We start from the raw sequence: 21,704 nt of genomic DNA on the forward strand, positions 1-21,704 counted from the left end.
TTAATCTTAAGAATCTAGGCCTAAAAATATCTAATACACTGAAATTGAACTGCTAGAATTATAAAACAAACATTAAATCATGATTCAAATTATACAATGAATAAATGTATTTTTATTAAAAAGAACAAAAATAATCTAATAAAAAAGAAGGCCTAAAACTTTTAAATAAATTTTTATTACTGTATTGAACATACTTTTGCATGTTTAACATTGTCAAGCTGTGACTTCAGGTCTTCCATTTCCGATCGAATGTTGACTTCTGCATGTTCCAATATCTGAATTCTTTTTTGTTTCTCTTTACGCAACATTTCTTCTTTATTCAGTTGTGTCCTAAAACAATCCTTGCTAATAAAACTGATATAACATTAATTAAAATAATAACAAAGTTTTAGAGGGATAAAACATGTTTTTTTTATAAAAAAAATAGGCCTATTAAAAATCATAAAAGAAATATGGGTATTGACTTTAATCTGGTATTTGTTGTATTTACACCAACAATAGTTTTTGTGTGCAAACGGTACATAAACCGTGGTATCATAATTATCTGAAGTAACTTAATAGAAAGTGTAAAAAACATGAATTTACTTTATTTAGGGTAGGAATACTGAAGAAGTTCTGTTACAAGTTAGGAATAAAAACTTAATTGGTTTACGCCGTTTACGGTAACTAAATAAACCACCAAACATGTTTTCTGGATTTGCATTTACAAGAACACTACTTAGGTGTTATAGCCTAAATACTAATTATCGATAAACATCTATCCTGGGAGGGCCATGTAAATTAGGTGGTTAAAAAGGTATCTTCCGGTATCCATGCTCTGCGACAGATGTCCAGAATATGCAGTTTAGACACTCTAAGAGTTGTTTACAGGAGACTCGCTCTTATCCGTACTCCTCGGGACCGAGGCCAGTCCGGATAGCGGTTATTCTGGTTAAACCGACGTCACTAAAAACTCGTTAAAACGGACCGTTTACTGTGATATTCAACTTAAATTTAGGAGAGAATTTTATTAAGACACGTGATCACTGGTATAAAATCTTTCCCACGAGAACAGTCATTTCAGTACCGCCCACTTCCTGCCGATCTAATCCGGTTAAACCAATGTGCTGATAAAATTTTTCCGATTAAAGAGATGTCATTTCTGCCGAGTGTAGTCCGGTTAAACCGATGTCCGGATAAGAGGGAGACAACTGTGTTTCTCATTACTACATTCACATATTTCATATGGAATTGATCTATATGGAGCAACAACAAAAACTAATTTAGATAAAATCATTAAGCAGAAAAAAGCTATCAGGGTAATGAAAAAAGATCTTAAAAAGAAAGAGCCAGTCAAGAGCATCTGTCGTGAATTACAAATATTAACAGTTTATAGTCTTTACATTTATGAAGCAATAATTTATGCAAAACAGATCCAACTATCATCCACCTCAACAGAACAATTACTAAGGCTATCCAGAAAGTAAAGAACATTTCCTTCTGACACCGCTAGGCACGTGCCAATCTCGTACATTTTGGTGCGTGCGCACGTTCGGCAACTCAGTTGGCGTCCAGCCATGACAAGGGGAGCATTCTTGCGCTGCCCGTTTTTTCACATTTTCAACTTAAGATGAGTGCTGCGATTAAAAATCCTGCCAGTTAAAAGGTGCGGTCAGTGATACGGTTTTTGTTGGCAAAAAACTTAAAACCTATAAACATTTATAGCCAAGTTTGTGAAGTTTAAGAAAACAACGTAATGAATGAAAGTTCTGAGAAAGTGGTGCATTCAGATTAAAAATGGTCAATCTGACGCTCATGAGTCATGACGAAGCGAAGGGCGGACGCCCGAAACGCCGGAATGATGGAACTAGTCGCTAAAGTTGATGAAAAGGTTTGAGAAAAGCACCGATTCCCGATAACGGAGCTTTCGCTTTGTTGTGTGACAATTTTAAACAACAATGTCCGTGAAACTTGAGCAGAAGTTTCTGTTTTGGTTTTAAGTTTTTTTTCTAACAAAAACCATATTACTGACCGGTCCTCTTAACTGGTAGGATTTTTAATCCCAGCGCTCATCTTAGTGAAATTCGAAATTGTGAAAAAACAGGCAGCGCAAGAATGCTACCGTTGTCATGGCCGAACGCCGACTGAGATGCACAGTGCGCATGCACCAAAATGTACGAGATCTGCGCGCGCTTAGCAGCGTCAAAACTTAAGTTATTTACTTTCTGGATAGCCCTCGTAGTATACAACACCAGATTAAAAATTAATCTACCTCGGCATAATCTTGAATTCTACACCAAAAAGATATCTTACATAGGGCTAAAATTTCTCCAGTTTTTACCAGCTCACATCCAAAAAGAAACACAATTTAATAAATTCAAGCAGCTCTTAAAAGACTTCTTAATGCTTGCATAAGACTTGCTTAATAGGAACTCCCTGTTACTCAACAGACTTCTTAAGTATTAGTAAAAACAAAAACAGTTAACTTAATTTGAATTCCAAATAATCGTGATTTTGTTAAAAGTAAAAATAAAGTAATCTTAGTAATCTTTTTATGTATTTACTTAGCTGTAAGCAATCTTGAATTTATTACATGACTCTATTAAAGCTCATGTAATGTGACGCTTTAACGAATAAAGAATGTTTTGACTTGACTTGACCCCAAAATATCCCTTCAACGCATATTTAAAAATAAAAATAAATGTCCTTGTTTTTCTAAGAGAATGTTTGACTTATTATTATAATTTATCTTCCAACAGGAAAAACTATTTTTCAATGTCAACAGGCAAATGTCCATTCAACAATGTTATAAATGTCTATTGCTGGAGCCCAAGATCAGTTCAAGAATCAACAGTTTGTGCTCACTTGAGGATGTTGATCTCTGTGGCCAGCTGGTTCTCCAGCTCTTGCCTCTGTTGTTGTTCTGCCTGACTATGACTCAAGTACAGTTGAGCCTCCTCTCTCTGTGTAGCTGCTATAGCCTCCGCTCTCTCCTGGCCCACCCTGCACAAAACATACATAATATATAGAGCTTCGAACAGAACTTTTGTATCATGGTGTGAATAAAACTAACACTGGATACCTAACCAAGCAACAGGTGCAGAGCGGTGGAACTACATTACATTACATTTTAGAGACAGTATAAAACATAAGCAAACGGCACTAGCAACGCTGCAGCTATGCTCTGCATGCAGTCATCAAACAGTCTTGAATTTAACATTTAATTTAATTAAATATATGTATTTACCTTTGTCTACAGCTCAAACTGTTGTAACTTGAGTTACACCCGTTTCGGCATAATAATGCCAGTCGTCAGACGTAGAAAATTCCGCTGAAGTAGCGTCGTCATAGTCACACACAACACTAACAACATTTTACATTTAACAAAAATACGAATAAATTAAACAGGCCTGTTGCAAACATGGTACCGGTTGACATTTGAATGTGTCGACGTTTGAGTGTGTGCGGTACTGTGTGTAAAGACAAAGGTGAATACCTATTTTTAATTATTATCACAGCTCAGGGACTAAAACATGGATTTTAATTTGAGTTAATCAATACTTCTTGAATCAAACTGAATATTTTCCTATGATTTGGTAGTTGTGAGATTTGAGATTCAATTTTTTAGGGATGGTCAAGTCTCGAAATTTTGGGAAATTTTCGGGAAATTTTAAATCTCCTTACACGAGACGAGATTTCTTTTTGGCCAAGATTTTTATCGAGACAAGAATAAAAAAAAAAATAATAAAAAACGCCTGCAGAAAGTCAATGCAATACCCGCAATACAGGAGCGTGTTGTAGTTGCGTTTCCTTTGCGAAGGCGTTCTTATTTAATTAATTCTTTAAATGTAAATATTACTTTAATAACATTTGAGAAGTTTTGTTAAGTGTAAGCAGTGTGAGGAATGTTTTATTACTTTAAAAAGTCAAAACAAGTAACTATTTTATAAAAATTAATATTGCTTTTATTTTATGATTTATTTTATTTTAGGATAAGTTGAACTCTATCCTAACTGATATCACTATGTTTCCTAATCGTAGGCATTTTTAATAAGTTAGGCATGATTAATAAAAAAATGTTATGCTGATGTTTTTTAATAAAAGATTGTAAATATTCTTGCCTATTATCATTATTTTTGTATTTAAACAGTCATCTAACAATGTTACAAAATCAGGTAAAAATTTTGAACGTGCATTTCCTGTTGTGTATGAAAAGGGAAATCCCGTCTCGATCTCGTCTCGAAATTTTATGAGAAATAAAAAATCACGTCTCGTCTCGTCTCGAACTAAAAATCCAATCTCGTCCATCCCTACAATTTTTACATATGACCAGTTATCAGCACAATAAAGCCAACGGTAGTAGGCTTATATTCTATTGTCAAATGTAGGGAAAAAGTAGGGACAAGTCATCGTCTTTTATGTTTTAAGTACCCTGGAAGGACTCAACTACATAACAACTTGTGATCAAAATGTTGACTTACCGTGCAGCTATGAGATCTTCTCTACATTTCAACACCATCTCCTGGAGCTCCTAAAAAATAATTATTATGATGAATAGGTTTGAAAATAGCCATTTTAAAGTTTTTTGATGAGATGAGCTTTTATTTAAAATTAAAATGGATGTGACATAACATCACATAACAGTTGATTTGTCCCAACTCTAACAATACTTATTTTTCATGTATTTTAAAATGAACATAGGCTAGCAATGTTTATTACAATCATTCATCTATTATTATTATTACAGTTAAATGGTTAAATAAAAACTAGCCGATTAAAAGTGCATTAGCAAAAAAGATATTGTAGGTACTAACATTATAAATATGAAAGTTTGTTTGTTTGAAGTTCATTTACACATTAACTAACTACTGGTTGGATTGGGTTGAAATTTGGTATGATGACAGCTTACATTCCTTATTAACATATAAACGTATTCTTATCTCAAAAATCCTTTCGGGCTCTGCCCCAGTGGCTCTAGAGTTTCCTATGTTAACCTTATGAGTATTCATATTTAAAACAAAAGGAACTTTTGTCGGCTGTTTCAGCTACACAAGTTGGTTCTATGATATTCAATAGCATTAAAAAGTTATAAGGTTTTGGATTACACCAACTGGGTGCAGCACTATTTTTTTGTTTTTTCATATATTACAACAGCTAACTTGAACCAAGCAGCAACAAAAAGCTATGAAAACTTTACTTTTTTTATTGTTTAAGCATTTTATACTTCTATACGCTAACCACGTACGAAGGACGGGTACTCTGCCAGTATAAAATAAATATAAATTATTAAAAATCATCATCATCTCTGTCAACAAACAACTTAGAACCAATACCTGTACCTTATGGATTGTTGTTGTTAAGGTATGTAAACTATTAACGGTTGTTAAAACCAACCCTGAAAATCTTGTACAATTTAAAAATTACTGTAACATTCTATAAACCTGATGAATCAAAATAATCACTGGATTGAGTGATTACCGGTACTCTAAGTATTACCATGACACAATTACCTAATAATGTAGAAATTAAATTATTTTATCCATCAATGATCTGTTTTTAGTAAACAACTAACCTCAACTTTATCTGGCAAATCTATGAAAGCATCTTGCAGTTCCTGGGAGTGAGCGTTATATCTTCCTACTAGCTTATCATTTTCTAGTTGAACACTGAAATAACATATGATTATATTCAACAAATTTATTTATAGAAAATATATTGAAAAACTTAAAGAGACAAAGTTCAAAGCAGGTAAAACTCTGTTTCATTAGGAAAAAGTAATCAAACAGTAATTAAAATGTACTAGCTGTTAACCAAGGGCTTCACCCCGTTTGACTTCATAAGTATTAATAAAACTTTTTCCTACAGTCACCCGACAAAGTTGGCTTCCTTGTAATGTTTATAGTACAGAAAGCTGCTAATTGTTGCATATTTATACTTTGTCGTACGGTTTATACTTTGGCGCACATCAGGATTCCAACGAAACAACACAAAACAGCGTGGTTCTATTATGCACGTAATCCGTGTACGCTTGGGAATAGGTTGGCAACACTTAAAGATAATAATACTATGAGCAGCTGATTGACTATTATAACTACGATTTAACCTGTCATTTCGTGTTTATGGTTTCGGTATTTCTGATCTTTTCTTTTAAACGTTTTTAAAACATTCCTACGATCCTAATAAACAAGAAAATATCTTTAAAGCACTTTTTTTTTGGCAGGGAAACCACTTCAAATTACAAAAATATACGGAACTATTTTCTCAAGTCGCGGAGCACATTGCTTGCCAAGGAAAAAATAGCGGAGTGATACGGACCGGTGGCTACTTTCTCTAGGGCGCCTATTTGTGTTGCCAGCTGAACCTAAAAACATGTTGTATAGTGTTTGAAAGACTAATTATTTATATGCTTTATAGTGACTGTAGGAAAAATATAATGTGTAACACGAGTGCAAAAGGCCTTTGCTGCACTCGAGATCATTCTGCACGAGCCTATTGCTCTCGTGTGCAGCAAAGTGCCACTTTGCTCACTAGTTACACAAATAACTATTGTTTGGTTAAGTTAAGCTGAAATAAACAAAACAGAATACAGAAGAAAACACAAACAAAACAAAATAAACACTGGATATTTCGAGGCCACTGGCCCCTTTCTCAACATGGAGAGTCACATTAGATATTAAGAGTCTTTCACTGGTAAGGAAGCAACCAGTGAAAGACTCTTAGGGGCGGTTCACGAGCTCGGGACTTCATAGTCCGCGACCAGGCGTTGGTCCGGGACTAAATAAGCGACGACCAAAAAATGGGTTCACGAGTCAGAGCCTAATGATGTGGAAGCCGGGCCCAGTGTAGGTCGAGACCAAATCCGTAGCGGAGCCTAATGACAGGGATTCGCAGGGAATTTCCGTTGAGACGTTGGTAACAACCAGTAACATCAGTCTGGAAACACATGTGAAGCCACTGCTGTTGACATACGCACTTCCATACAATAGGATGATCGTGAAAAAGGGCTGGACCAAAATGTTCAAAACGATTATTTTTCTCGTATTTAATTGTCCCAATGCTCGCCTATGATAATCTATCTAAGTTTATTGATTTATAAATCCACGTTTGTATGGAATCAGATAATGGAAGTCTTTAGTGAAATATATTTTTCTGTTTGCATTATTATAATTTAATTAAGATGCATGACATAAAATAACCGGGTATTTATAAACGGATGAATTCCTATTTTGCATAAATGCCCGATAATTTAGGATGGTGATTTTTTGATAGGATAGTTGTAACTAAACTTATTTAAATGGTACAATTATTGAAACTAAAATGTATTTTAGATGTACTGATTATTAGATATAAAAATTGTATGTGTGTGCTGGATTTAATCGTGGCTGTAACCTAAGAATAGTCTTTCCGTTATTCTTACACTCTTTAATAATCTAACTTTAAAATGTTGAAAATAATATTCTGCAGTTAGCTCGTAATATTATTTATGTTAACAGCTATGGTTTTTAATTTACAAAAACGTCTTTAATTTACGTTTATATTTTAGGAAAACATTGTTTTTTCCTTTGGATATAGTTTCGAACTAAAAATTTGATTTGTTCTGCTTTCATTATAAAAAAAAAAAAAAAAAAAAAAAATAGCTATCATCCAAGCTTTACTAACATCCAATAAATCACCAGTTTCTCGATGAAAAGTGCCATCAGCCAAAAATTTTCAATTTAGAATACAGTAATGGATTTTGCTGTCGGGAAATCCGTGCCTTTGAGTGAACGCCTCAAATGACTCATTGACGGCATCTTTGGAACATTTTAATCTACCTTTAAATTCATCAAGTCATAAAAGGGTTTTAGTCATGATAACGAGCTGGTCCTATGCGAGGTAGTGGAGTGATGGTACATAATTGTTAACATAATACAGTATACTGTAGATATTTCATAGTCATATTCAATACACACGGCGACCAGTGAGTACAACACAAGACGGTGATATCACCGCGAACCGTACTCAACGACTGACGGTTTGCTTGATGTTTCCCACGGCAAAAAACCATTTCTGATAATTATTAGATAACGATGGTTTAACTGTGGCCGATTAGTTATATTTATATTCTACACATAATTTTCTCGTTAAAATTGTAATAACTTGGGGTTTATCAGTAAAATATCTTTGTTATGATACTACTTTGTTACGTGCATAATTTATGTGTCGTTTTAAGTTGTTTGATGATTTTTTTCATGTTTTATGATCCTTTTTACCATTTTTACATATTTTTTAAATATGGTGTTGTGGGTAATGAAAGTGTTCGGAATTTAATGAGGAACCATATTTAAACATTAGTTTTTAACAAATAATAAAAATAAAGGAGCTAATTAGATAAAACCGGCATCATGTCACGTTAAACCTGCCTCCTACCAGGTCTGAGTTGGAGACCAAACACCATTGTTCTTTTGGGCCCGAACCATCTCATTTGGGCTCGGACTTGACTCGTGAACCCACCGGGACTAATGATCAGAGCCGGGACTATCTGTAATTGGACTCGTGAACCCAACTTTTAAAACCGGGTTTTATCCCTGCACTAATTGTGTGCCGCCTATCAGTTTGGTCCGCGGCTTATATAGTCTCGAGCTCGTGAACCCGATTTTTTAAGTCGTGGCCCAAATACCGGTTATTTCCGGATTCTGGGCTCGGACTACGATAGTCCCGAGCTCGTGAACCGCCCCTTAATATCTAATGTGACTCTCCATGTTGAGAAAGGGGCCAGTGGCCTCGAAATATCCAGTGTTTATTTTGTTTTGTTTGTGTTTTCTTCTGTGTTCTGTAGTGAATGAAGTGGGATGCCTACATTTTTTAAGGTAAGCCTGCTTATCCTATCTTTTCTCACACCTATTCTCAGGCAATTAGCCCTTTCTCTCCAAACAAAACAGAATACAGTAATACAAATAATCAAACCTGATTTTAATAAGGTAATAAATTGAATGAATAACAAACAAATAAGTACAGCTGAGGTACTAGGTATTTTTAACATTAGGTATATACAGGGTGACACAGAGGAACCGGACGTTTTTTAAACAGCTGTTCCATTGTTGTTGCACGTGGTAGGAAGATTGAAGTTATGTCATTACCTTCAGTGAGGCTTGCCATTTTTGTTGAAATGGCTCAGTGGACCCTAGACCATCGCGTTTTCGCATACAATAATTTAATCCGAGATGGTGAATCCGTCGTCAAATCCAGCGGGAATTTAGTTGACATTTTAATATTGAACGCCATGGAACTGTTCCAAGCCGAAATACACTATTAAGATGGGTTTCAGGGTTCCGAACAACTGGGAATATAACAAGAAAGCAACCACCAGGCCTTGTTAGAGCTTCGAGAACACCCGAAAACATCGCCAGAGAGAGAGCAGTATTGAATGAATGTTTCCTAACAAGGTGATTACTGATTTCTCGCTTTGGTGACATACCGTGGCCGCGAAGATCATCTGGCTTGTCCACTAGTGATTATATCCTTTGGGGGTTTCTTAAGGAGCGTGTTCATGCTCCCAAACCACGCACTCTCGAGGATTTGAAGTTTGCAATCACAGAAGATATCAATGACATTCAACCTCCTGACCCGAGTTTCAGAGGATTTTCAGACCAGAATACACTTTTGTAGATAAGTACATGGCCGCCGTATGCATGACGTCATTTTCAAAAAATGACGGTTTTGTAACAAATGGCAAATGTTTACCTCACTATGTACAGTATTAAAACCAGTTTATTCCTTTTAACTACTGTGTACTACTTATTTCAAAAACGTCCGGTTCCTTTGTGTCACCCTGTATATGAAAAGTTCCCTTTAGAAAGGAATTACGGCATTTTAGGAGTAATGGATAGTTTTGTGCAAGGTTTCTCATCATGACGAACAATTTAAGTATATGGTTTATGGGGGTGTGACTTTTAGTTTTCTCAAAAGTTTATGGGTACTTTGGGGTTCATATATGGATGTGTGCAAGCCAAGCTTTTTTCTATCAAGGATTTACATAATTACAAATAATAAGTTGATCAGGCCTTAATGAGCAGATTCTAATATTGCAAATTCCCCAATCAATCGCATGGCTTTCCCTTGTCTACCTGTCCAGATCCCTCTGTGTCTGCTCCCTCTGAGCCTTCAGTCTGTCCAGCTCCTTGCTGACACTGGCTGCCATCTGTCTGAAGGCATCTCGAGTCTCCTTCAGGGCTGTCTCACTTGTCACCATCCTCTGCTGCAGCTCTGCCACCTGAGGAGGCAAGTCAAGTGATCAAAGAAAATTAAACCTGACAATGTTCAAAATGGGGTAAACAGCTTCTCAACAAAATAAGTCCCAAAGTAATAAAAGAACCTTTACTATTGGTTACAATCGTATGATTACAAAAAAAAGTGAAACATATCTAATAAGACATTTAGGGATGGGTCAGTTTTAGGGATAGGTCAGTTTTTTAAGTCGGTTGATGGATTAAATGGTTTTTAGCAAAAACCAAAACTGACATTTCCTATCAATTCACGGTATCGGTTTTCAATTGCCACACAAAAAGTTTGCAATTGTATGAAACAATTGCAATGATTTGCGATCGTGGGGAATGTACAAGATTTTGCCATGGTCGGAGGGGACAATGATAATGTGTTCTTGATCGATCACAGAAGACAAGCATGGTGTCAACAAGACCTCAGGAAATATTCAGCATTTTGCCCTGATCAAGGAAGAACAACGTTGATGTTGACAAGACCGTGGTACAAATTCAGGATTTTGTGGGCGACAATGGTAATGTCTTTTCAATGGTGGAAGATACTCTCAACTATTTCACTGTGATTTCTTGATACGATAATGATATCTTCCTGATATCAGAGGTTGTTAAACATTTTGGCCGTGATACAATGTTGATGTCTTCACAATCCCGGAAGAAGTTTAAGATTTTGCCACGATCACCAAAGACAATGATGGTGCCTTTGTGATCATAAAATAAAATCAAGATTTAGCTGTGATCACTGAAGAGTGGAAAAAATTATGCCAATGATGATGACTTCACAAGCACCAGAGATGTTCAAGATTTATTTGGATCACAGATTATTTTCATTATGACAACATAATAAATTCACATTACACCAAATTTTTGAATACAATAACCTAATACAGTACACTCCCTATCAACCAAGGTCAAGGCTGTTGGGGCTGAGACTACTTCGGTTAAAGAGAATCTCGGATAACAATGAGGTTGCTTACATTTTGGGGTTTGGTTAATGGTTACAGGACCACATTAGGACAATTCAATTCATTAATACATCGAAAGAAAGATCAAATAAATGGGTTTCAAAAATTTTTTGCAATAGGTTGTGCTAGTAAAGAAATCAGCAAACAAACATGCACAACACTTCTTGAATAGTCTTTAAAAACTCAAAATAGGCCTACTTTTAATTATTATTAGGCCTACAATTATGCTGAACCAACACTCTAACTTCAAATTCAAATTCTAACTGTTTTAAAGAAAGTTGGTCAGCATCATGGATTCTCTGAAAATGAACCATAGAAAAAAAATTTAGTGCTATGGGGGTTGTGAAGCCTTAAGATTACATTTTTAGTTACGATTCCTCACTCCGCTAGATAAGCATTAAAATGACACCTCAATCGTAAAATTGGTTAAGTAGGAAGCCTGGAAAAGGGATGTTACAGAGAAACCCCTTGTTGTATTAAATTTATAGATACATGCTTAACTTTACTTTAAACAGGAATATACATTGATAAAACAATTATTGTTTTCTGACCAAAAATAAATATATATTATATATATAGTCCTAAACTAAAACTAACTCGGATAACCCGAGAAGAGTGTACTGTCCTGCTTTTCTGTTGGCAACCATACAAGAAACTTAAACATTTATAGCATAGTCATGATGATTATTTAGGAATTTGACATGTATACATGTCAATTATTACATACATTAATAAAAAAATTATTGTTTTCTGACCAAAAATAAATATATATTATATATATAGTCCTAAACTAAAACTAACTCGGATAACCCGATAAGGGTGTACTGTCCTGCTTTTCTGTTGGCAACCATACAAGAAACTTAAACATTTATAGCATAGTCATGATGATTATTTAGGAATTTGACATGTATACATGTCAATTATTACATTATAAACAATTGAGACCATACAATAGTCGGAGGTGCAAGAAGTTTTAAGAATTTATCTAGAGCTTAGAGCTGCAGAAAGCAACAATCATTAACACTTATTTAAAATTATTCAGGCCTAAATATTACTTATTATTAGTTAAGTTTCTTATGTTTAATTACCTGAGCCTTGTGTTCTTCTTTGTTTTCATTCCATCTCTGCTCCATATCCTGTCTGGCTGCCACTTCCCTGAAACAATACAATTGGTTTTATTAATTTGTAAAGTAAAACATCAACTATTCTGCCTAGAAAAAAAAAACGAATTCCCTAGGTAAGGCGTAGAATAATAACTTGCATATTATCTTTGACTATCAATACAACAACATAGTTTGTCTTTAAAAAATAAATTGACCATTGGAAAACAACTTTTTTTTAATGAGATGATTTTTAAATGAGGTTTATTATACTAGTTAACGCCACTCATTTTAAAGCATTTTTCTTCCTACAGGCTGGTCTGTAAACTCCTACAAATACATGTCCCTTTAAATTTTTTAAACAAATTCAATCCAAAATACCCCCGCTACAGCAAACCTGCTGACTAAGCGAATTTCCATTTGCCTGGATTGATTTTCAATTAATCTATTAAATTAACATTTATGCTTAACAAGTACCTAGGTTTGCTGCTACAAAGAAACTAATAAAGTGTGTTTTTATTAAAATATTAATAGCTTAGTATAAAATAAATAAATAAATTTGATCAAAATATATCCATAAACAATCCAATTACATTTTACAATATTCTCCATATGAATAACATGGGAATTTTAAATGAATATTTTTTTGAATTTTCTCCCTAGCCAATAGCCTAACCGTACAAAAACACTTGACTAAATCATGTGTTTTTTTTTTTTTTTTTTAATCTCTATAAGGTCTGGAAAAAATTAATAAATTTGGTGTTTTAAAGGTAAAAAATGAGAAAACCCATTTTTACCCCATTAAACCACGTTTCCATGGTCCGATCATGCTGGTTCGTGAACTCATTCAAGTTTATCCCGCCTTACACCTTCAAACTAAATTTTATCAAAATCGGAAAAAATTACTCAAGTTATTGTCTTCACGGACATCTATATATATATATATATATAATATGCTAACATTGGAATATCACTACTCCCACCTTTGTTGTAAAGAATCTAGAACCTGTTCAATTATTTAATCATATAACATTAAAGAATGATTGGACCGACATTTTAGATGATAGAAGAGTAATTATGTACATTTTATTAGTCTGGATAATAATATTAACAATCTTACTCATTATTTCAGCATATTTCATCCACATACTCAAAATTAAAATAAATCTAATCACTAAACCTCAAACCCCTCAAAAAGACTATTAACATAACAAAGTATTACCCAGAATAAATCATTTATAATCTGAACATATGAACATAATTTATAATAATAATAATAATAAATAAATAACAAACAAACAGCTAATATTTAAATAATTCAAAACTAATGAAACAATCAATTAACTTAAGGAGACTCGAAGGGGCGAAAGAAGATGTGAGCGACTATGAGCTATACACCACCAGCTCATTCTACCGCGTCGCTGGAAGGGTCGCGAAACAAGCAAATGCGCCGATCCTCAAGATCGCATCGCGTCGCACGAAGGGGGGAAGAAGAGTCGGAATGCACATCAAGATATCCGTTCGATTCCCTCCATCGCGATTGATGGTTCCGCGTATCTCCTTAAGTTGTTTTTTCTTTTTTATTGTCAACCAGTGGTAGGTTGACGTTTTAACCAGGGGGGTGTAAGAAAGGGGATTAACCCCGTACCCACAGTGCTCATCTAAGCAGACACTCTGTTCACATTACACTTAGTCGTCCAGTTGGTGTGAACAGAGTTGAACAGTAGCATGAGCATTGATTTACAAATTCCTTTCCCAGCTGACGTGAGCTAGGTGATGACCGGTAGGGCTGACTTCCAAGAAACATCGTTAACCTATAAGCCACACACCCTATCGGTAATCAGCCAATGAGAAGGGCTATTGAAGAAGATGGAGGGGTGAGGAGTCTCGGAGCTGGAGGACCTGAAGGAAAAAATCGGGGAGATCACCACGGGTCACTGGACCAAGAAGATCGAGAGTTTCGGAGTGTGTGTATGGGTGCGTGTGCTTCTGGGACAATAAACAGTATGTAAAAGAATAAAATATATAACTAAAGTTTTGTAAAACAAACATGTCATATAATTTGTCAGTAACTTATTCTTTTCATTTTCAATTGATTTTCTTTTCTTGTAAATTTAACTTTGTAAATTAATTTATCTTACAATTTATTGTTGTTCTTTGCCTTTTCATAGTTTTCTTTTGCTGTTGTAACACTTTGTAACTTTTGTTGTTATTCTAAATTTAATTTTGTTTATTACACTTGAGTAACACCCTTAAGCAGTCTTATGTCTCATTAACCTAACACCTCTTGACTAAGCTAAGCGAGTGAAACCTTTAGGAAACTTTAATTTAAAGTGAGGCATGGGGCTCGCAACATATATAAACATTTAAACGAATAGTGCATATCGGGTGATGCAAGCGACACGTAGCTAGCTGGTGTAGCGGCTGCTATGTTGCTCGCGTATTAATGCGCCGGTGTGAACACTCTCATTTAAATATCATTGAGCTACGTTAGCAACGTCTGCTGACGCCGGTAATGACAGTACTTTATGGTGATGTAGTAACTAAAAATATATATATATATATATATATATTATGTCTCAGTTTAAATTTTTAAATTTTGAATCTTTTTATCCCAAAACCTAATATTTTTTTAAACTTGGTGCCTTGCCAGTCCATATTACACAGAGTTTGTTAGACTCAACGGTAATGACTACTTCCCTGTCACAGTGTACTACAGTGTCAGTGTACTGACCTAGTCAGGTCGTCTTTGGTTCTCTCCATCAGCTGTAGTTGCCGCTGCAGCTCCGTTACTTTGGTCTGCTCTGTCACCAGCTGGGCCTCGTAGTTCTGACACATGGGACACTTGGCTTCCGGTGACGAGTCTGAGACAAACGACCAACATTTACAAACTGGCCGATCAATCAATAATACCTATTCATATAGCCGCTAAATAATATCAATACCTTTGACCAGAGGTTTCCAACCTTTATAACCCAAGGGCCACATTGTAGTTTTTTTGGAGGAAAGGGCCTGCCAATATTATAAGTGCATAGAGTTTTATCTCCTCTAAATAACGCATATCATCAATGTAAATTTTTAATTGGGTTAAGCAGTGGGTTTATTAATGTTGGATAAGCACTAAGTAATAATCTTTGACTATTGATAAGATCTTTGACTATTGAATCTTTGCCTTTCAATAAGTAATACCTTGACTATTGATATGGCAACTCAATAGGTAATACATTTGACTATTGATATAGGCGCTCAATAAGTCATATTTTTTACTATTGATATGGGAAATAACAATTGTAAGATGAGAAATAAACATTGTACTAGAAATTGTGGCGAGGCAGTGTCTGTATATTTATTTTGTATATGTATTTAATATTTATGTATGCATAAATAGTAAAATATAAAATAAATGACTGGATAAAAAACATGGAACTTACCAACAAGTTTGCTCTCTATTGAATTTCTCAAAGGAGAGCTAGGAACTTTAGACTGACTAGATGATACACTTCCTCCTGTAACAAAATAACGAGTGCTTAGTGTAACAAGTACTGAATAAACAAGTAATGAGCGTACAAGTACTATTCTTTGGTCTTTTATACTTTAACTAGCAACCTGCGTCACTTTGTGTCTTCAAATTCTGTGATATATTTGAAATATAATTGATAAGGGTGAAAACGATTATTTCTCATCATATCCCTGTTATTTGCATTGCGAGCCCTATTTTTTCATTGCCTGCGCCATCTCTTCGAGCTATCTCAGAAAAATTACAAATACATTACTAATGAATGAAACATACTATGAAAACACAAATCCTATCACAACACAAAATCTAACTTAAGTCATTTTCTCCTTTACATTTTATACAAATAACATTACAAAATTTCACTTGAATTCACTGAAGCATCACCAACTACAGGTAACCCCATTTTTCTATGGATATAAAAAAAAATTGAATCATGGCCATCTGTTTTGATGTAAACAAATGTAAACTTGAAAAAGTTCAAATTATTGACGACAGAATTCAGCACAAACTATGAAATTGTATAAGCCTATAGGACAAAGGGCTTTAATGGGATATCATCCAAACCTGCAAAAGGCACATCTTGAGGATAAGAGCTTTAAATTGATACCCAATATGCCTATAAAAATAAATATTTAGGGGTTGATTTGCTGCACACAAAATCCATCAAAATTCTTTTAATAATTTAGATAAAAATAACAAACAAAATCTAAGATTGATTACAAAAATCAAATAAAAAAATAATTTTCAATTGAACTACTGTACTGTGCTGAATGATTTATGCACTTCTAAAGAAGATTAATCATCCGTTTAGGTGTTTAGTATGTTTACCGCGTATAGTAACACTGTGCTAATCTAAATCTGTAAAATATTATCGAACAATATTTGGGCAACTTACTAAAATTTTCTTGACCTGATCCAGGTGGTGTATCAGCAGCTGGAGACTCCAACTGAAATTTAGATAAATAAACTGTATCAGCAATCTGACTCATACTTTCTCCCGTTTGCTTGTCATCAACCTTTTTAACATGTAAACAGAGAGAGTAACTATGATATTTAAAAGGGAAAATCACAAAATTATCCAATTCTGTTCTCTTGCAAATACATGTTATAAACATGAACATGAATGTTATTGTCATCATGAAGGTACAAAAATATAATTATCTTGTAATATATTAAGTTTTTAACCGTAATTTTTACAGCAATAGGGGGTTGCACTATTTTTATTGGAATTACAAGGAACACTAAATTGGAACATACTAATTTTGATCAGAACCACCTTTTTTATAAAAATCAGATTTTCCGTTATTTTATGGGAAAATAACAAAAGTTACAATAACTTCTGAACCGTAATTTTTACAGAAATGGGGTTATACCATTTTGTTCAGAATTTTAAGGACTATAACACACTAAATTTTTATCAAAACTGTTCAGGCCATTTTTGAAAAAAAAATTATTTTACCTATATTTTATGAGTTATAATAGAAAAATCTAACTTTCAAAAAATGAAAATAACGCCCGGAAATACAATGTATTAGTACTTACAAAATAAATTTAATCAAAATCGGACTACAGGTGTGGTTGTAGCGGATGGGCATACGGGAGGGACTATGGCTAAAGGTGTGGTGACGTCATATCTCTAGTGGCTAATGTCTTCTCTTGAGGCAACACGATTACCGTAACAAGACGATGTGTGTTGGAAATTAAGTTGTTTTTTATATAATACAAATTTCTATATTAATCAACATCAAATATAATAATTTATTAGTCTTTGTTTTTTTGAACAGATGGTTTATTTTAATTTATTTTAAACAATTGAGAAGAGTTGTAGTAAGAATTTAAGAAAGTGAACAACATAACAATTTAGTTAAAGAGAAATGTTATAAAATATTTGTTCTTTATCAGAATTAAATCAGTTCTTTATTAGATAATATTTTGTAAAGTTCTTTATTTCACACGAGTTCTAACATAGTGGCGACCGTGACAGGACTTTTATAGTATTTATAGTATTTATAGTAATTCAGAGTAGGACCAAGCTTATATTTTACTTACAATGGATAAGCTAAGGTCAATAAAGACTGAAAGGACTCAACTAAGAAGAACTTTTACAAAGTGCAGAAATGAAATGGACAAATTACTGGCTGAAGATATTAAAGATGAAGTAGCAATTAAAAGAAATCTAAACAAGTTGCAAGATAAAGCTGAAAGGCTTTTTAAGCTAGATGAAGACATCAAGGAAGCCTTGTTTGAAAATCCTGCAACAAAAGAAGAGGATTTAGAAGCTGAGTTTGATACTACAGAATCTTACAGAGACATGTTATCTTCAATGAGAGCTAAGTATGACCATTTCATTATTCAGGTTGGCCTAAGCCAACAGTCAAGAAGTGAAGTCGGGGATACCGTTCACAGTCTTAAATTAGTATCTAAGAAGGGGTTAAGTCTACCTAAATTACAATTAAACCAGTTTGATGGAGATGTAAAAAATTGGATAGGGTTTTGGGGGCAGTTTAAGAAGGTCCATGAGGATCCTGATCTAGAACCTGAGGATAAGTTCCAATACCTCATCCAATCTTTAAAGCCAGGATCATCCCCTAGGGAATTAGTAGAAAGTTTTCCCCCATCTGGAACTAATTATGTAAAGGCCCTAGAACAATTAAAAGCAAGATTTGGTAGGGATGACTTTTTAATAGAAGTATATGTGAGGGAACTGCTCAGTCTAGTGCTCCAAGAAGTAACGCTAGGTCCTAATACTAAACTGTGCCGACTGTATGACAAATTAGAAACACAGTTAAGGGCACTTGAAACTTTAGGAGTCACTTCAGACAAGTATGCTTCAATGCTGTATCCTCTTGTAGAATCTGCTTTGCCCGAAGAAATATTACGAGCCTGGGAGCGGCATCGTTCAAGTAGGTTACTACACACACCTTCAACTTCTACATCGTCAGATCTAGTAATTTCTAGTAATTTTCTAGAAGAACTTCTTGATTTTCTGAATGCCGAGGTGGAGAGTGAAGAGAGGCTGGCGCTTGCTCGTTCGAGTTTTAAATCTGCCACTCCAGGAGACAACAACAGCAAATGCAGCAGCCAAAAGAAAATGTCAACTGTACATGAAACTCGTCAGAATGAACCTACGGTAGCAGCTCTATTGACAACTGGTACAGAGGGTCCTAGAAGGTTGGTGAGTAACTGCACTTATTGTTCTAAAGGAGGGCACAATGCTCAAGATTGTTCCTATTTTCAACAATTAACCTTAGATGGAAGAAAGAAGCATCTGAAAAAGAAAAATTGCTGCTTTGTGTGCTTGAAGCAAGGTCACTCAGCAAAAAAGTGCAAGGTATTTGTCAAATGTCTCTTCTGTTGTAAAAGACATTATGGAATCATGTGTAGGGACTTATATGAAAGTAGGCCTCGATCTAAAATTGATGTTGACAAGCCAGACTTACTGCAGCAAAGTATAACTAAGCCTAAGTCAGAGGTTCTCAGTAATTTTGGAAACGGTACAGGAGAAACTCTATTACAGACTCTATTAGTTAAGGTTGCAGATGAGAAAGGTAAAGAGTATTTGGGAAGAGTACTTTTAGATCCAGGTTCCCAGAGATCCTACATTACTAAGGACTGTGTCACTAAATTAGGTCTACAAAAAACAGGTAGTGAAGTCATAAATCATAGCTTGTTTGGTGGTGTAAATATAAAACAAAAATCTCATAAAAACTACCTAGTGACTCTTCAGAATGTAAATAACTCTTTCAAGATCTCTATTCCTGTGACAGACCAAGAAACAATTTGCAACTATGTACCTAGGCTTAAGAGTGAAGAGTATTTTGACATCTTGAAAGAAAAGAATATTATTTTAACTGATGTAGGTGAAAATGTACCAGATGTAAAGATTTTACTTGGTGCAGATGTATTAGTGGATTTTTATACAGGAACTATCCAGAGGATTGACGACAAATTAGTTGCTATTGAAACGTACCTTGGATGGACCGTGATGGGGAAACAACCACTCAGTGGAAGTCGTAATACGTCTCTTCTAACTTTATTTTGCCAGAGTAAACCAGAATTCAAAGATCTATGGAGCTTGGAGACAATCGGAATCAAGGACCCTATTGAGGTGAAGCAGAGAGACTCCATTGATTCAGAAGTATTTCAACATTTTAAAGAAAATGTAAGAGTGAATGTTGAGAATAGGTACGAAGTATGTTTGCCGTGGTTGGAGGGTCATCCTGAACTTCTAGACAATCATGAAATTGCAGAGAGACGTTTGATGTCATCAACTAGAAGATTAAATACCCTTAACAAATTCAACGACTATGATAAAGTCTTCAAAGAATGGTTAGAAGAAGGGATTATAGAAAATGTTCCAGAATCAGCAGAGTCAACAAAGGTCCATTACCTGCCGCATCACCCAGTCATAAAAGAGAGTAGCTTAACTACTAAAATACGTCCAGTGTTTGATGCGTCTACAAAGGACAGAAGAGGGCATTCTTTGAATGAATGTTTGGCTACAGGTCCAAATTTAGTAGAGTTGATTCCATCTCTTGTAATGAAATTCAGGAAGCACCAGATTGGAGTAACAGCAGACATAAAAAAGGCTTTTTTACAGATCAGTTTAGCTCCTCAAGACCGAGACTACCTTAGGTTCATTTGGTGGGAAGACTACAAGACTAGAAAATTGACAACTTTTAGACATTGCAGAGTTGTCTTTGGAATTACCTCCAGTCCCTTTCTGTTAGGAGCCACACTAAATCACCATTTGGATGACGCACCACTTCATCTACAAGAGACAGCTGCGAAATTGAAAGATGCCTTTTATGTTGATAATTGTATTGTTAGTGTTGACTCTGCAGTAGAACTAAAAAAGTTTGTAAATGAATCCATGGAACTAATGAAGCTAGGACAGTTTGAATTAAGAGAATGGGCTAGCAACTATTCAGATGTCAGTAACCTTGAAAATGAATTTTCAACAGAAAATATTGTACCATTACTGGGCATGTTGTGGGACAGAGAAAAGGATAAGATTTTGTGTGACATACGATCCATTTCTATGCCAAACAAGAAGGTAACCAAACGAGATCTACTCTCAGTAGCCCAGCGAATTTTTGATGTGGTAGGTTTCACTTGTCCTGTGTCTTTATTACCTAAGTTACTCTTACAGGAGACATGGCTGAAAAAACTGACATGGGATGAAGAACTTCCAAATGAAATAGCATGCCAATTTTCAAAGTGGGTTGAAAATATTCATTGGTTGGAAAGCTGTCGAATACCAAGAAGAATATTTCTTTTAGGGAGTCTGTCCGCAAATGAGACTAGTTTTCATATATTTTGCGATGCTAGTAAACTGGCTTATGCAGCTTGTCTTTTTATCAGAACCAAGTCTCAAAACAAGGTAGCTGTGCAGCTTATTTATGCAAAATCTAGGATTGCCCCGAAGAATGCAACAATACCAAGATTGGAGCTGTTGGCCGCACTTATGGGAGCTCGGATCTACACACATGTTCAAAAGGCGTTGAAGATGTCATGTAAAACATATTTTTGGACAGACTCATCAATCGTACTGACATGGATCAAAGAGAAGGAAGATTGGGGAACTTTCGTTGGGAACAGGTGCAAAGAAATTTGTAACACTACTTCTAAAGATGATTGGCACCACATTTCAGGAGATCTTAACCCTGCTGATTTGCCTTCAAGAGGTTGCGGAGCTAAGACACTTTATGAATCTCAATGGTGGAAAGGACCGTATTGGCTTCAAAATGATGAGTCTCAGTGGCCAGTGTCGAGTCTTATGCTACCAGATTCAGAAGCATATACTGAACGGAAAAAGAAGATTATATCAGCAGTAACTACAGAAAAAAGTATTGATTTCTCAATGTCATTACTATACTTTTCAAGC

The 21,704-nt window shown here is 34.9% G+C and overlaps 1 protein-coding gene across 4 annotated transcripts in view; it reads right to left on the bottom strand.

Moving 5' to 3' along the window:
- The window catches only part of LOC128987340 (rab GTPase-binding effector protein 1-like), a 74,060-nt gene that overhangs the window by 4,724 nt on the left and 47,632 nt on the right, over positions 1 to 21,704 (bottom strand). For all 4 annotated transcript variants that reach the window (XM_054408137.1, XM_054408134.1, XM_054408133.1 and 1 more), the window contains 9 exons: positions 16,713 to 16,764; positions 15,732 to 15,806; positions 15,035 to 15,164; positions 12,289 to 12,355; positions 10,086 to 10,231; positions 5,552 to 5,645; positions 4,461 to 4,510; positions 2,845 to 2,982; positions 195 to 330 (listed from right to left, as the gene is read on the bottom strand). In XM_054408137.1, coding sequence (XP_054264112.1) covers positions 195 to 330; positions 2,845 to 2,982; positions 4,461 to 4,510; positions 5,552 to 5,645; positions 10,086 to 10,231; positions 12,289 to 12,355; positions 15,035 to 15,164; positions 15,732 to 15,806; positions 16,713 to 16,764 — 888 coding nt within the window. The remainder of the gene's footprint in view (positions 1 to 194; positions 331 to 2,844; positions 2,983 to 4,460; positions 4,511 to 5,551; positions 5,646 to 10,085; positions 10,232 to 12,288; positions 12,356 to 15,034; positions 15,165 to 15,731; positions 15,807 to 16,712; positions 16,765 to 21,704) is intronic.

This window comes from Macrosteles quadrilineatus, unplaced genomic scaffold (assembly GCF_028750875.1).
Source record: "Macrosteles quadrilineatus isolate MER2022 unplaced genomic scaffold, UCM_ALF_1.0 Scaffold_2__2_contigs__length_208266976, whole genome shotgun sequence".
NCBI lineage: Eukaryota > Metazoa > Arthropoda > Insecta > Hemiptera > Cicadellidae > Macrosteles > Macrosteles quadrilineatus.